Consider the following 13,994-nt stretch of genomic DNA (forward strand, 5'->3'; position numbering starts at 1 on the left):
TTACCCCAAACAGCTCGGAAAGGGAGGGGATGCTGTTGGGGTGATCCAGTGGCTCCCCGGTCTCACTGGTGAACACTCAGAAAAGTGGAGCTCTGCCAACCTGGGCTTGAACTTTTCATTTTGCCTCTTGTCGGGGCGGGGGCGGGGGCGGGCGGGGAGGCGGCGGTTATAGATGGAGTCTGTCGGCTGGCATTTCCCCAGACAGCTTCCACATGTTACATTCCAGCATCTAGTCCCCCCTGTGCTTTCCTTATCTTCGTTTTTAGAACACTCAAAAAATTTTTGTGTTTTGGAAAGACCCCGCTTGCTCCCCACCCTTGAATTGCCTGCTTCAGGAGGGTGGTTTCTGAGGTCAACTCCCCGGAGGACTATGTGGAGGAGATGAGAGGGGCTCATCTGCCACATTCGTGTCACATGCACGGTCACAGCCCAGTCATGTGCTGTGTGCAAGGCTGATCCGACACTTAATTAAGCAGGGCAGGATGCTGGTAACCTGCACACCTTCTCTTAGTAAACTTTCCTTTTAGTTTCTGTTTAGAGTCTCTTTAAAACACAGGTGAAAGTTTGCACATGACACAAGGGAAAAGACGTGGGCTGTGCGTATAAAATTTTTGCCAAAAATACCATTATATTTGGCATTCGTGGGGCCTTTGGATTTTGCAGTTAGACACTGAAATTCTAAACTTTTGAAGTATTTTTAAAAAATCTTTTTAAAATCTAAATTAAAAAAACTGAGTTTATTTTTTTTTCAGGTTAAAGATGTTGGGTGTTTTTTATTTTTTATTTTTTAAAATTTTTTTTATTAAATTTTTTTTTTAACGTTTATTTATTTTTGAGACAGAGAGAGACAGAGCATGAACAGGGGAGGGTCAGAGAGAGGGAGACACAGAATCTGAAACAGGCTCCAGGCTCTGAGCGGTCAGCACAGAGCCTGACTCGGGGCTTGAACTCACGGACCGTGAGATCATAACCTGAGCCGAAGTCGGCCGCTTAACCGACTGAGCCACCCAGGCGCCCCTGTTGGGTGTTTTTTTTTAATTTTTATTTTAAATTTTTATTTATTTTGAGAGAGCTAGAGAGCAAGCAGGGGAGGGACAGAGAGGGGGAGACAAAATCCCATCAGCACAGAGCCTGGCACTGATCTCAAACCCACAAACCGCAAGATTGTGACCTGAGCCGAAATCAAGAGTCGGACGCTCAACCGACGGAGCCACCCGGGTGCCCCAAATGTATTTTTTAAAATCTTTCAGGACTGTAAAGAAAATAAAAACTGACCATAATCTTATCACATTGGCAGAGACCGTCTAGTTGATACATAATATTCATTAGTTTGAGGTGTACAACATCGTGATTTGATATTTATGCACGTTATGAAACTGATCACCGTAATCAGCAACCATGTGCCACCACACAAAGTTATTACAATATTATTGACAACATTCCCTATGCCGTGATGCTGCGACTTATTTATAACTGGAAGTTTATGCCCCTTACTCCCCCTCACTCAGTTTGCTTTCCCCGCCCTTCCCCTCTGGGAGTTACCAGTTTGTTCTCTGCATCTAAGAGTCTGTTTCTGTTTTGTCCCGTTTGTTCATTTGTTCTGTTTTGTTTGAATTCCACACATAAGCGAAATCATAGTAATACTCAAAATTTCTGAAAGAAATGACAGACATTCATTTCCTAATAGCACTTACACTGTCAGAAGGACCACCGCTATGCTATTGCTGGATATTAAAGTGTTTCAGTCATCAATAAGCTTTGTAGAGCTCTGGTTTCCGTATCAGAATATATACAAATATATGTATATATATTAATATGAATGCTAATATTCTGTTTTTCCAATTTTTGTGCATGTGCTCGCAAAGTGAACATGTAAAATAATGCTTTGTAACAGTGCTGTGCGTTACCAAAAAAATCTTATAAAATAGAGGAAAGAGGGAAATTACACACAAGTCCACTACTTCAACAAAGCCCCATTAATATTTTGGTATGCTTCTCTCCAGCTTTTTGTTTTATTCGCACTTTTTTTAAAATTTTGTTTTTAATGTTTATTTTTCTGAGAGAGAGAGAGACAGACAGACAGAGTGAGAGCAAGGAAGGGCAGAGAGAGAGGGAGACACAGAATCCGAAGCCGGCTCCAGGCTCCGAGCTGTCAGCACAGAGCCTGATGTGGGGCTCGAACCCACGACCCGTGAGATCGTGACCTGAGCTGAAGTTGGACGCTTCCCCAACTGAGTCCCCCAGGCACCCTATTCTCACATTTTTTTCTTATTTATTTGTTATTTATTTATCTACTTGGACTTGGCATTGCAATAGAAAGAAAACCATTATTGTGACCACCCACATCATTGTTGCAGTTTGTCTCTCTCTCTCTTTCTCTCTCTTTACTTTACTAATTATCCTTAAGTGTCCAGGGCTTGTCTGGCATGTTAGATAATGAGAAATGGCTGTCATGTTAGTGAGCTTAGGTTTGAGTCCTGGTTCTACTGACTGTGTGAACTTGGGAAAATTATTAAGGAAATTTGTGTCAATTTTCTCACGTGAACCATGAGGAGAACGCCCTTCCTACCTATCACATTGTTAAGCATGAAGAGATAACAGACGTAAACCGAGTGACATAGTGATGGGCTCAGGCTGGGTAAGTGCTTAATACATTTTTTGAAATTATTTTTTCAGCTTAAAATTATATCATAACAATTATTTTTCCATATAATCTTTTTAACTGTCATTTTATGATAGATAGTATTCTGCAAAACAAGTAAAATTCCTATGACTAACTCACTTCCACTTTGTATGACAGGTTATTTCCACTTTGGGGCCATGTAGGTAATACTGTAATTAATACATTTTTTTCAATATAAAAACACGTTTTGCTTCAGTCTATGGATTTCCTTTAGAAAAATCCTTGGAATGGTATTTTGGGGTGAAAGTATAAACCTTGACATGGTTCTTGCTACATATCCAAGCATAGTTTTTGAGCTCACTTTTTTTAACTTGAGTAACTGAGGATAGGGTTTTGTACTTTGATATTTTCTTTTTAATTTTTTTTTAAAGTTTGTTTATTTTGAGAGGGAGATAGAGAGCAAGGGGGCAGGGGCAGAGAGAGAGGGAGACAGAATCTCAAGCAGGCTCTCCTCTGTCAGCGCAGAGCCAGATGCAGCTCGAACTCATGAACTGCACGATTGTGACCTGAGCTGTGACCTGAGCTGGAGCCGCTTTAACCGACTGAGCCACCCAGGTGCCCCTGTATCTTGCGATTTTCATTCAATGTTATGGCAAAGCTTTTTTTTTTTTTTTAATTGTACATTTATATTGGCAGTGAATGTCTCCATGTCTTTGGCTTTTTCTATCTTTTGGATTATTTCAGATTTATAGATTTATAAAAGTACACTTACTTGAATAAATGGTATGCAGTATGGCCTGTAATCTATAGACAAATCACCCTCCAAAAAAATCATATTGATACGTGACCACTAACAGTTTATGAGTCTACCAATTTAACAACATATTTTGGAGCAATATGTATTATGGTTAAAAAGCATTTGCTGGGGCACCTGGGTGGCTCAGGCGGTTAAGGATCTGACTCCTGATTTCAGCTCAGGTCATGATTTCATGGGCGTGAGACTGAGCCCTGCATCGGGGCCCAGTGAGGAGCCTGCTTAACACTCTCTCTCTTTCCCTCTCTCTCTCTCTTTAAAAAAAACCAAAAAACAAAAAACAAAAAAAGCATTTGCCAATGTTATGACTGAAAAGGCCTCCTTAAGTTTTGTTTTGATTTAAACTTTAAATTACCTATAAGTTGAGCGTTTCATCTGCTGACTTTTAAAGCAAGGGGAATTGAGACACTGGGAAGCTGCCTGATTTGACCAGCAGCCTGAATAAAAATTATATATATATATATATATTCAGGCCAATTATATTTCTGCTTGATGTGTGCAACTCCTAATACTTGGCATGAGTTGCTTCCTCTCTACATCTTGAGCTGTTCTGTTTTACCACGGAGTTCTATTTTTACAGGACAAACAGAACTGAGCAGGAAACTTGTTCTTGGAGTTATTTCCCCTAAGAAGAGCCTGCTGTTGAGAATACAGAGTCGTGTTTGACAACGGAGTCAGCAAAAAGGAAGCGGAGGAAGAGATGGTGGAGAGAATCTGGATCCTGCTGGCATCATCAGACCCCTGTGTCCACCTGCACCTCTGGCTGCTTGGTTGTATAAGCCAATGCATTCTGGGGTTTTTTGTTTTGTTTTGTTTTTAATTTAAGCCCATTTGCTTCAGGTTTTCTTTTTTTTTACATTTTTTTTTAATGTTTATTTATTTTTGAGACAGAGAGAGACAGGGCATGAATGGGGGAGGGTCAGAGAGAGGGAGACACAGAATCTGGAGCAGGCTCCAGGCTCCGAGCTGTCAGCACAGAGCCCGATGCGGGGCTCGAACTCACGGACCGCGAGATCGTGACCTGAGCCGAAGTCAGACGCTTAACCGACTGAGCCACGCAGGCGCCCCTTCAGGTTTTCTTTCAATTCAAACCAAGTGATGCAACTGATACAAGTTCTATGAAATGCATTTAAAAATAGATTGATTTTTGTCCTATGCTCGTGGCCAGAGCAGTTCCCAATTGCTACTTTCTTGTCCAACTAATCAATAAATATATAATAGGCCCTTGTTACATGGTCAAATGCCACAAAGTTTAAGAAAGTTCCTTGTGCTACAATCTAACTGGAATCCATCGTCTCTGTATTTTCCTCTCTCAGGGAATGTATCTCCATTTATCCAGACAAGTTTTGATTCAGGAACTGGTTGGTTGTTTACCTCCTGTTCTCAGTTCCAAGCCTACCTTCCTCTATTCTGTTCTGCCAGGTTGGGGCAGGGATTCAGCAAACCTCACTCACCAGCTTCCCCTGCCAGCTGGCTTCCTGTGAAGTTCCAAGAGACGGGAAACCCTAGGGGACCGGAATATCAGAGGCAAAGAATTCCTTCCTGTTTCCAGTTCCTGCATTTGTCACTTCTGTGGTGGCGGAAAGCAGAAAGTTAGCTGCTGTTGGCAGTTCCAAGATTTGGGTTTCTTTGGTATCTACTTTGTGCTCTTTCTGTCTTCCTGTATCTTTATTACCAATTCCCAATATTAAACCCACTGCACTTTCCTGCCTGGACCCTGGCTGATAGAGGACCTGATACTGGGAATCATCTTAGGGAACAGGCTCTCAAAAACAAGATTCTGAGATTTATTTGCTTTGAACTCAGAGCTGAACTCTTTGCCAATGGAAAGTGGGAGCGGGTAATCTATGGCATGCAATGGCGTTATGATTCATTAAATTGTCCTCTATTCTCGCTGGGTTGGAGTGCCAGCAGGAGGCAGGGTTTTGGAGACACATTAACTGCTGCCTAAAGCTGGTAAAGATGATTCCGAGGAATGCAAGGTGAGCCGGCTGCTTCCGACTGCACCATGGTGCTTGCAGGATGGAAATAAACAACAAGCTTTCAGCTCAAATCATCTCTAAGGAATCAGAGGGCTTCGAAGGCTGCTCTAAAAATATCTCTTATTCCTTATAGTTATAGGACAGACATGTTTAGAAAAGCAGACCCAAACGAAACATTCACAGATGGGCCACGTCTCATATGCGAGAGTGGAGGTGGTCATTTAGAAGGAATCGACTCTGACATGAGGAACAGGAACCTTTGGGTGGGCGTGGATGAAGCTGAAAATCTGGACCTCCCCCTCCCCCCAAGTGTCACTGATCTTCCCTTGATAGTGGACGAAGCCTCTCATTTCCCATTTGATAATACCAGCCTTCCTTTGCTTGAAAACCGGTAGTAAGCACGTCTGAGGCAGTTGCCTTTGCATGGGGATCCCTAATCTTTTAAAACCCCACTGCTCCCAATGCCCATGGCCTTCAGGCTTTTATCTAGAGTCAGATCCCAGCATATTCAGGGAGAGAAGGGCAGAGTCTAGCTCTGGAGGAAAAGGCTTTACTCCAAAAGAATCACAAGGTTTTGTTAAATTCATGCTAGAACAGACCCAATATAGGCAGAGATGGATTGTAAGGGTATCAGATCAAGGAGAACACAATACAACATTGGGTTGGGGCCAAACTTAGGTAGCCCTGATATAATACACTTTCCATAGGTTTTTGGACTTAATGCTACCATAGATTGTTTCAGCAGTAGCCCCAGGGAATCATGCCATTTTGTGTATCAGGCCCTCGTGTAATTCCTTCCACATTGATTTTGGCTTCGCTATTTGACTTGCTTTTGGCCAATGAGACGTTAGCAAGTGTGATACAGACGGAAACCTAAAAAGCACTTGCACACTGGGGTCTGCCCTCTCTTTGCTCCTTTTGGACTCGCTTCCATGTTGAAAGAGCACAGACAAATCTGCTGAAGACACACGGCCCAACCGACAGCCAGCACCAACTCCCAAGTCATGTGAACGAGGTCACCTAAGACCAGCATCTTCCAAATAATCTGTCAACTGACCACAAATGCACAAGGGAGCCCAGCTGATGCCGTGGAAAGCAGAAATGAGTTGCCCCAGCCGAGCCCAGCCTAAGTTGCTAATCTACAGAATCATAAATACATAAATGATAAACATAAGCCCTAAGTTTTGTTATACAGGAAAAGCAAGCAGAGACAAATGTATTAGTTTGAGCAGCTGGAAGTGGTCTGTTTACTCCGTTGGTTGGCTGACCCCTGTGGACAACAATGATGCAAGTTGATAGAATTTCTATGGAATAATGGGGCAATTTGTCATGTGTTACCTGTGCATCTTTCCTCCCCTTGAAAGGGCCCAAGGGATATTCCCTTCACTAAAGCACTGAGAAATGCATTAGTGAGGGAGCCCCACAACCTTGGGTGCCACCAGACGGCTGTTTTCTGTAGGACAAAGATGATGATAGGAAATGCTGCCACGGATATGGGCTTCCTGACTTCAATGAGATGATAAGATCCCAGAACAGCAATCGGATTTTTTTACTTACAGGAAATCTTTAGTAGTGGCTGGCCCTAAGAATTAAGTAGTTGTCCGGCCTACCAAAGCATGGCTTGATCTATAGAATAGAAACCTGGCTTGAGTTTTCACAACTGAGAATCACAGCTTCTTCCCCAAATTCTTAGAAAGGACCCCGCGACAATGCCATGGGTACTGTAGATCTTCTTTCAAGCTATCCCCAAGGGGACTTCAAGTCATTCCTGAAGGTGTCTGTGCACTGGGGGAAATGGAAATACCCAGGCTTTTCAGGGATTCCTGAACGCTGCTCTGAAATGACACCGGTCCTTAGGAACCCCAAATGTCACCTGTGGTCCACTAGTCAAAGGAGAGGCTTACAGTGGTCAGGTGATGAACAGAGTTTGTGCCTAATCACATCTCATTGTGATCTGTGACTCAAGCACCCATTAAAAGTGATCATTAGGAGGACTAATCAACAATATAGGTGTAAGCTTGTGGTACAATGACAAATTTGAAAAAAGGATGGAAAATTACAACGCTAGCTGAGATCGCATACATGTCTGGACAAGGACCAAATGCAAACAGCAAAAATGAAAATACTTGTGCTGAGATGATGAGATCATAGGTGGTTTTTGCTTGTCTGGCATTTCTCAGTTCCTCAAACTCTCCCGAATACTATTTTTGCTCCCTTTGTAAAAGGTACTTTTTTTTTTTTAAAGACTTAGTGTTCATTCGGCTCTTTTGTTTCAAGGATTGCCTTTACATACTTTTAGCCAATCCTATTAATGTCATAAAAAGTAAGGATGTCACGAGTCGCCATTTTCTTCAATATTACGATGAGTCTCAGAGCCAATCATGCATGAGGCATCTACTCCAAGCAACAGGCTGCAGGACTGACAAACCCCTCCTCCCTCCTTGCCCTCCAGGAGCTTAGAGTCTAAGGAGAAGATGTAACATGTGCTCAAATCCTCATGATTCAAAACTGAGAAAGATAAGCTGCTAACCTAAGACTCGGCTCTAGATAATGTACACATTTGGATAGTTCATAGATCAGCAGGTGCCCCGAACGCCATGGCCCCAGTACACAGACCAAATTTCACATGGTTAACCTGCTGTTGCTGCGTGCTGTTACCCTTGACACGCACGGAAGGGGTTCCACGGCGTTTCTAAAGTGCCAACCATCAAAGGCCTTGACTAGTGAGCGTCACTGTGTCACAGACATGGAACCGAGTCACTGAAAGGTTAAGTTTAAAGTCACAGAGAGGGCCGGGAAAGGAGCCCTAGTTTGGGACTTTGACCATTATGGATGCCCATCTGAAATCTTTGCAGGTACAGCATACTAGCGTGCTAAATTTTTCTAATGTATGCCATTGGTTTCCGAGGTTAAGAAAACAGAACTTTTTAAAGATGTAGTTTAAAACAAAATCATCCAACATGGTGCCATTGCAGGTTAAAAAAAATGCTTTGTGATTCAGACCTCACAAAATACTCAACGGCTTTTCTCCACGATTTGTAGCCGCCCACTGTGTACTTAAATGCTTTCTGTTAATTAAACAACTCAGATGTCAAGATTCCAGTAAGCCACATAACTTGTCAATTATGGCTTGACTGTGTGTAAACTCTAACGGTCTCAAAAGGCTTTTCCAGTATACCCAGAGGAAACAGTGGAGAAAATAGCTCTATTGGCAATTCGTCCTTTCCTATAACTGAAACTTTCCATTCATCTCCGCTTCTGGAAATCACTTTGGAAACTTAGGGGGGAAACTCCCTTTGTGTTGAGTCTGGCAGCAAGAACGAGCTGCAGAGCACTCCCTGGGGTCCCGGGTCCGGGGCGGTCATTTTCTAAAGTGCAGTAGTGCTTGCTTAGGGTCACAGGCTGCAGGGGCGGGTGCCTGGATGTGGGGAGGGCAGACTGCCTGACGTGCTCGGAGCACACCATGGCCAGGCGCTGCCCGCTCTCTTGGCGGTCTCCTCTTCAGTGCTGGAGCCACAAAGGCATTGCACAAGTGCGAACAACGAGCTCTGCAGGCCAGAGGATTCTTGTTCAGAGTCCAGAACATTCTCGAGGACGTCCCATCCGGTCACCCCAGCTCCCGAAAACACAGGTTCAAATCTGGGGAGACAAGTCCACAAATAGGAAAATCACTTTGCTGATTAGAGAAGAGATAACCTCTCAAAAACAGACTGGAGTGAGAAACGGCCGTGGGGGAAGAGCTCATCTATCTGGAGGCAGCAGAGGTCAAGACCTTTGTGCTTCCCCCCTGCACCATGGTCCTCGTCCACGTCTTCAGCCTCTCTCTCCAGACCTGTTGCAAGAGGCCTCTCCGCTCTGTTCTCAGGCCTGCAGTCGGCCCAGTGACACTGGAGCACGGTTGGCGGGGCTCCCCGTTCAAAGCCTTTTGTAGCTCCCCACGGAGCCAGATATGTCTGTTGGCTCCTGCAGACGCATTCTCCACCCTGCTCTACCCTGCTCAGGTCACCGGAGGGTGACCTTGGACTGCTCACTGGGCTCTCTTTCCCCCCGGCTTGCATGCCATGCTTTCCCTCAGACTAGGGGATAAAGAAGGCTGTAACGAGTAGCATAGTGAGGCTGGGATGCGCTTCAGCAACCTCCCACACAGGCTGCAGGCGCATCTGGCCTAGCTCTGATTTGCTTTGGTCAATGAGATGTGGACGGAAACCTGAAAAACACATGCATGGCAGGGTCTGCCTTCTCTTTGCTCTTTTTGGACCCGCTTCCGTGTTGAAAAGAGCACAGACAAACCTGCTGAAGACACACGGCCCAACCGACTGCCAGCGGCAACTCCAAGACATATGAATGAGGCCACCTAAGACCAGCATCCCCCAAACAATCTGTCAACTGACCACAAATGCACGGGGGAGCCCAGCTGATGCCATGCAAAGCCTTACAGGTGGCCTTCTCCTATTGCTGTTCTCACCAGCATTCTGGTAACTATGCCTTCCCCTGGGGCGCCTGGGTGGCTCAGTCGGTTGAGCGTCCGACTTCAGCTCAGGACATGATCTCGCGGTCTGTGAGTTCGAACCCCACGTCAGGCTCTGTGCTGACAGCTCGGAGCCTGGAGCCTGCTTTGGATTCTGTGTCTCCCTCTCTCTCTGCCCCTCCTCCGCTCATGCTCTGTCTCTCTCTCTCTCTCTCTCTCTCTCTGTCAAAAATAAATAAACATTAAAAAAAAAATTTAACTATGCCTTCCCCCGTCCCCTCTAGGCCTAGGGGTGCTCAGCTCTCCCCTGCTCTTGCCAGTTTCAGGTCGCTCAACCTCCCCACCGCCCCCTTCCTGCCTTTGCAGCTAGTAAGCTTGCCTCAGTCACCCCTTCTGAGTGTGGCCTCTGTTTCCTGCTGAGACCTGAGGCATGCATGCCTAAGGAGCAACATCTAACCTCCTTTGCCTGGAATTCCTGGCTCACAGCAGGGCCCCCAACCAGCTTCCCTCTGGCTTCACACCTAGCTTTTTCCAGGCTGGGATCACACGCCTTTTCCTACAGATGTGATGTCCCCCTGCCTCTGCCCTTCCCCCTGTGTCCCCTCTATCTAGAATAGTCTGTTATTCGCATGTTTGCCTGGTGCAAATGTCACCTCCTCCATGAAGCCTTCCCTCTTCCCTGATTGTCCCCAGCCTAAAGTGATACTTTCTCCATCTCTGAATTTTCATGTATTTTTTGTACTTCTTGTAAAGCCATAGGGAACTAAAATACAAAATACACAGACTTCTCACACAATTAAAAACTCACAAGCTCAGGGGCACCTGGGGGGCTCAGTCAGTTAAGCGTCCGACTCTGGATTTTGCCCAGATCATGATCTCATGGTTCATGAGTTCAAGCCTCACAGCCAGCTCTGTGCTGACAGTATGGAGCCTACTTGAGACTCTCTCTCCCTCTCTCTCTGCCACTCCTCTGCTTGCACTCTCTCTTTCTCTCAAAAATAAATAAATAAATAAATAAATAAATAAATAAATAAATAAACATTTTTCTTAAAACCCTCACAAACCAGGTGAGTGAGGAGGTTACTTTCTCTTCTCCTCTTTCAGCCCCCACCCGCCTCCTTGGAACAGCTCCGCTCTACATGGAAGGAAGCTGGATGTGGGGCGGGCATTTCTGGGGATTCTGAGGATAGGTACATAAGGTGGGCTTTGGGATAAAGTGATAGTTTGAGCGCTTCATGATTTTCCAAATATGTTCCGAGAAGCACAATGTACCTTAGAGGCCTTTGCAGGGACCTAAGGCAGGGTGTATATACCCCTCAGTCTGGTTTCACCACTGTTTTAACATGCTTTTGTGAGATAATTGAAAAATATATTTATATATATACCAGTCTCTGCCCGGGGCTCCTGGCACAGAACTCCTAAAGCGCTTGTAATTTTCTAAATGATAAGAGCATTGGGAACATCTTTGTCGTAATATTCGGTCTTTGACTTCACTTCCTGACAGAGTTCCTAAATCCCTTGAAATTTCCTGGATGACAGCAGTGTCTTTTGTTGTAATGAAGTGAATCTTGATGAGCTCCTGGATGGGACAGGTCACCAAGAAGACTAAGCTATGGTGAGAGGCATGGAATTTTCAGTCCCACCCCTCACCCCAACCCCATTCTCCAGAGAGGGGAGAAGGGCTAAAGATGGAGTTAATGATTGGTCATGCCTATGTGATAAAGCCTCCATAAAAATCCCTGAAGTAGGGCTTCCAGGGGCTTCTCTGTTGTGGAGCACAAGTTGGTACTGGGAGAGTGGCACACACACAGAGTGTGGACGCCCCCACATATCTTGCCATATGCATTTCTTCTATCAGATGTTCACTGTATTGTTTATAACCCATTATTGTAACTTAATAAACAGTAAGTAAACTGTTTTCCTTGCTTCTGGGAAGCGCTCTATCAAATTCACCAAACCCGAGGAGGGGATGGTGGGAACCTCAGATTATTTATAGCTGATTGGTCAGAAGCAGAGGTGACAGCCTGGGCTGGCCATTGGCATCTGAAGTGGGGGGTGGAGGGTGGGGAGGGCAGTCTTGTGGGACTGAGCCCTTAACGGGTGGGATCTCATGCCATCCCCAGCGACACAGGGTCAGACTTGAGTTAAATCGTAGGACACCAAGCTGGTATCCCAGAGAACTTCCGGGTGGGGAAAAAGCCCCATGCATTCACGACAGAAGTGTGTGCATAGTAGTGACAGTAAAGGAGACCCAGAGGAGGAGGACTCAAGTTTCCCCACTCAGTATGTACAGGTGTTCTGTCTAATGTTTCCTTTATGAAAGGGTTATCATGGGAAGAAAAGAAAGAAAAGACTGGAAACCACTGCACAGAGAAGGCACCTGCACCATGGCGGCCTGTGGAGGCTATGGTCAGTTCTTAGGTGGAAGTTCCTAAGGGGAAGACAAGAGACTCAGACAAAACAAAACAAACACAGATTTGATCAACTGCTAGGGGGTATACAGAAATCTGGGCTCTTTTCATTTTAGCCCAAATTATACCAATGAAAACAGTGTTTTGAGTATCTTATCTCCAACTCTTGATTGTAAGAATCTTGGAATACTAACGTTGTGCCTCATTCACCCTCACGACTTCCACACAGCCTACCTGACAGAGTCTTGCAAATAGACAGCGCATATTTCAGAGTGAATGAATTAACGAGTAGCACTATACTGGGAATCACAAGACCTTTTATTTTTCTGTTATTATTTCACTCAAGAAAGTTATGTAACATCCCTTAGTCCAAATCTTGCCATTTGTAAAATGAGGAAGTCAGGTTACATGGTTTGTAATCTCTAACAAACCATGTCATGATGACTAGGATAACTTTTTTTTAAAAGGAAACATGATATAGATCTATGGGATCAGAATCCACTCCTGAAGCTATTCTGGTTGATAGCTCGGTGGCCTGCACGAGATCAAGAAGCCATGGTCCCAAGCCTGATCTCTTACATCCTTGGAGTATGGATCCACTCCTTGTAGGCTCACTAGGTTAAGAAGCTCTGAAAATCAACTAAGACATTGGTATGTGTCCTTGAAACAGGGTATAGCATTCCTCTCCCTAAAGTTGACAAGGACCCCATGGAGAGCTCTGTATATGCATTTGTTATATAGGATACAAAGAGGTGATACATACGGTGAGAGGTGAGGATAGAGACAGAGATCATCCTTCATCTAACAAGCACCCCTGGGTACTTAAAAGTGATACATGGGGACATTTTACTTTTTTATTTTTCTTATTTTAATGTCTATTTATTTTGAGAGAGAGAGTAAGAGAGAAAGCACGTGCCCGTGAGCAGGAGAGGGGCAGAAAGAGATGAAGAGAGAGAATCCCAAGCAGGCTCTGTGCTGAAGGCAGAGCCCAATGCAGGGCTTGATCCCACGACCACGAGATCATGACCTGAGCCAAAATCAAGAGTCGGACACCTAACCGACTGAACCACCCAGGTGCCCCAACATTGGAACATTTTAAAATGTGTTCAAGTACAAAGAAAACTCAGAAAATATAAAAGAAGAAAACAATACAAGTTTCCAGAATATAATGCTTATGGGCATTTAAATATTTTTCTTCACTTGTTTGGGAGAAAGGGGTGTGACGGTATATTAAAAACATTTTTTAAATAAAGCATTAATGATATAGTAAGTATATTTTTATATCTTACTCTTCTTTTCTTTTTGTTATATAGAAAGCCTTTCCCCATATTATCACTCCTGAGAAGCAGAACTGTAAGCGACAATATATAGTGTATTGAGTTGAGGTTCCAGGATTTCCCTGTTGAATCAGTCAGGATAGACTTGATTATGCTGCAGTAACAAACAACCCCCAAATCTCTATTATTTAAATCAAATAGTAAACAAAGCTTCCCTGTCCACTGAGGGTCAGCAAGGGGCTGACCATTATTTGTAGTTACTCAGAGACCCATGCTGATGTAGCAACACTACCCCAAATGTTGCTAGTTGCCACACCAGATGGAAAAAGAATACAGCAAAGCACAAGCTAGGCCTTACATCTTCTACCCAGAAGTCACACATCACTTAAGCTTATATTTAGTTGATCAATACAAATCAC

General features: G+C 44.3%; 1 protein-coding gene across 2 annotated transcripts in view; it reads right to left on the reverse strand.

Moving 5' to 3' along the window:
• Positions 1–13,994, reverse strand: part of PDCD1LG2 (programmed cell death 1 ligand 2) — a 76,602-nt gene that overhangs the window by 11,868 nt on the left and 50,740 nt on the right. Inside the window, exon 7 of one of the 2 annotated variants that reach the window (XM_049642469.1) lies at positions 4,356–9,058. The exons of the other annotated variant lie outside the window; for it this stretch is intronic. Within the exon in view, the coding sequence (XP_049498426.1) occupies positions 9,053–9,058 (6 nt within the window). The 3' untranslated portion in view covers positions 4,356–9,052. Of the gene's footprint in view, positions 1–4,355; positions 9,059–13,994 lie in introns of those variants that run through there. 2 annotated transcript variants of the gene reach the window in all.

This window comes from Panthera uncia, chromosome D4, assembly GCF_023721935.1.
Source record: "Panthera uncia isolate 11264 chromosome D4, Puncia_PCG_1.0, whole genome shotgun sequence".
NCBI lineage: Eukaryota > Metazoa > Chordata > Mammalia > Carnivora > Felidae > Panthera > Panthera uncia.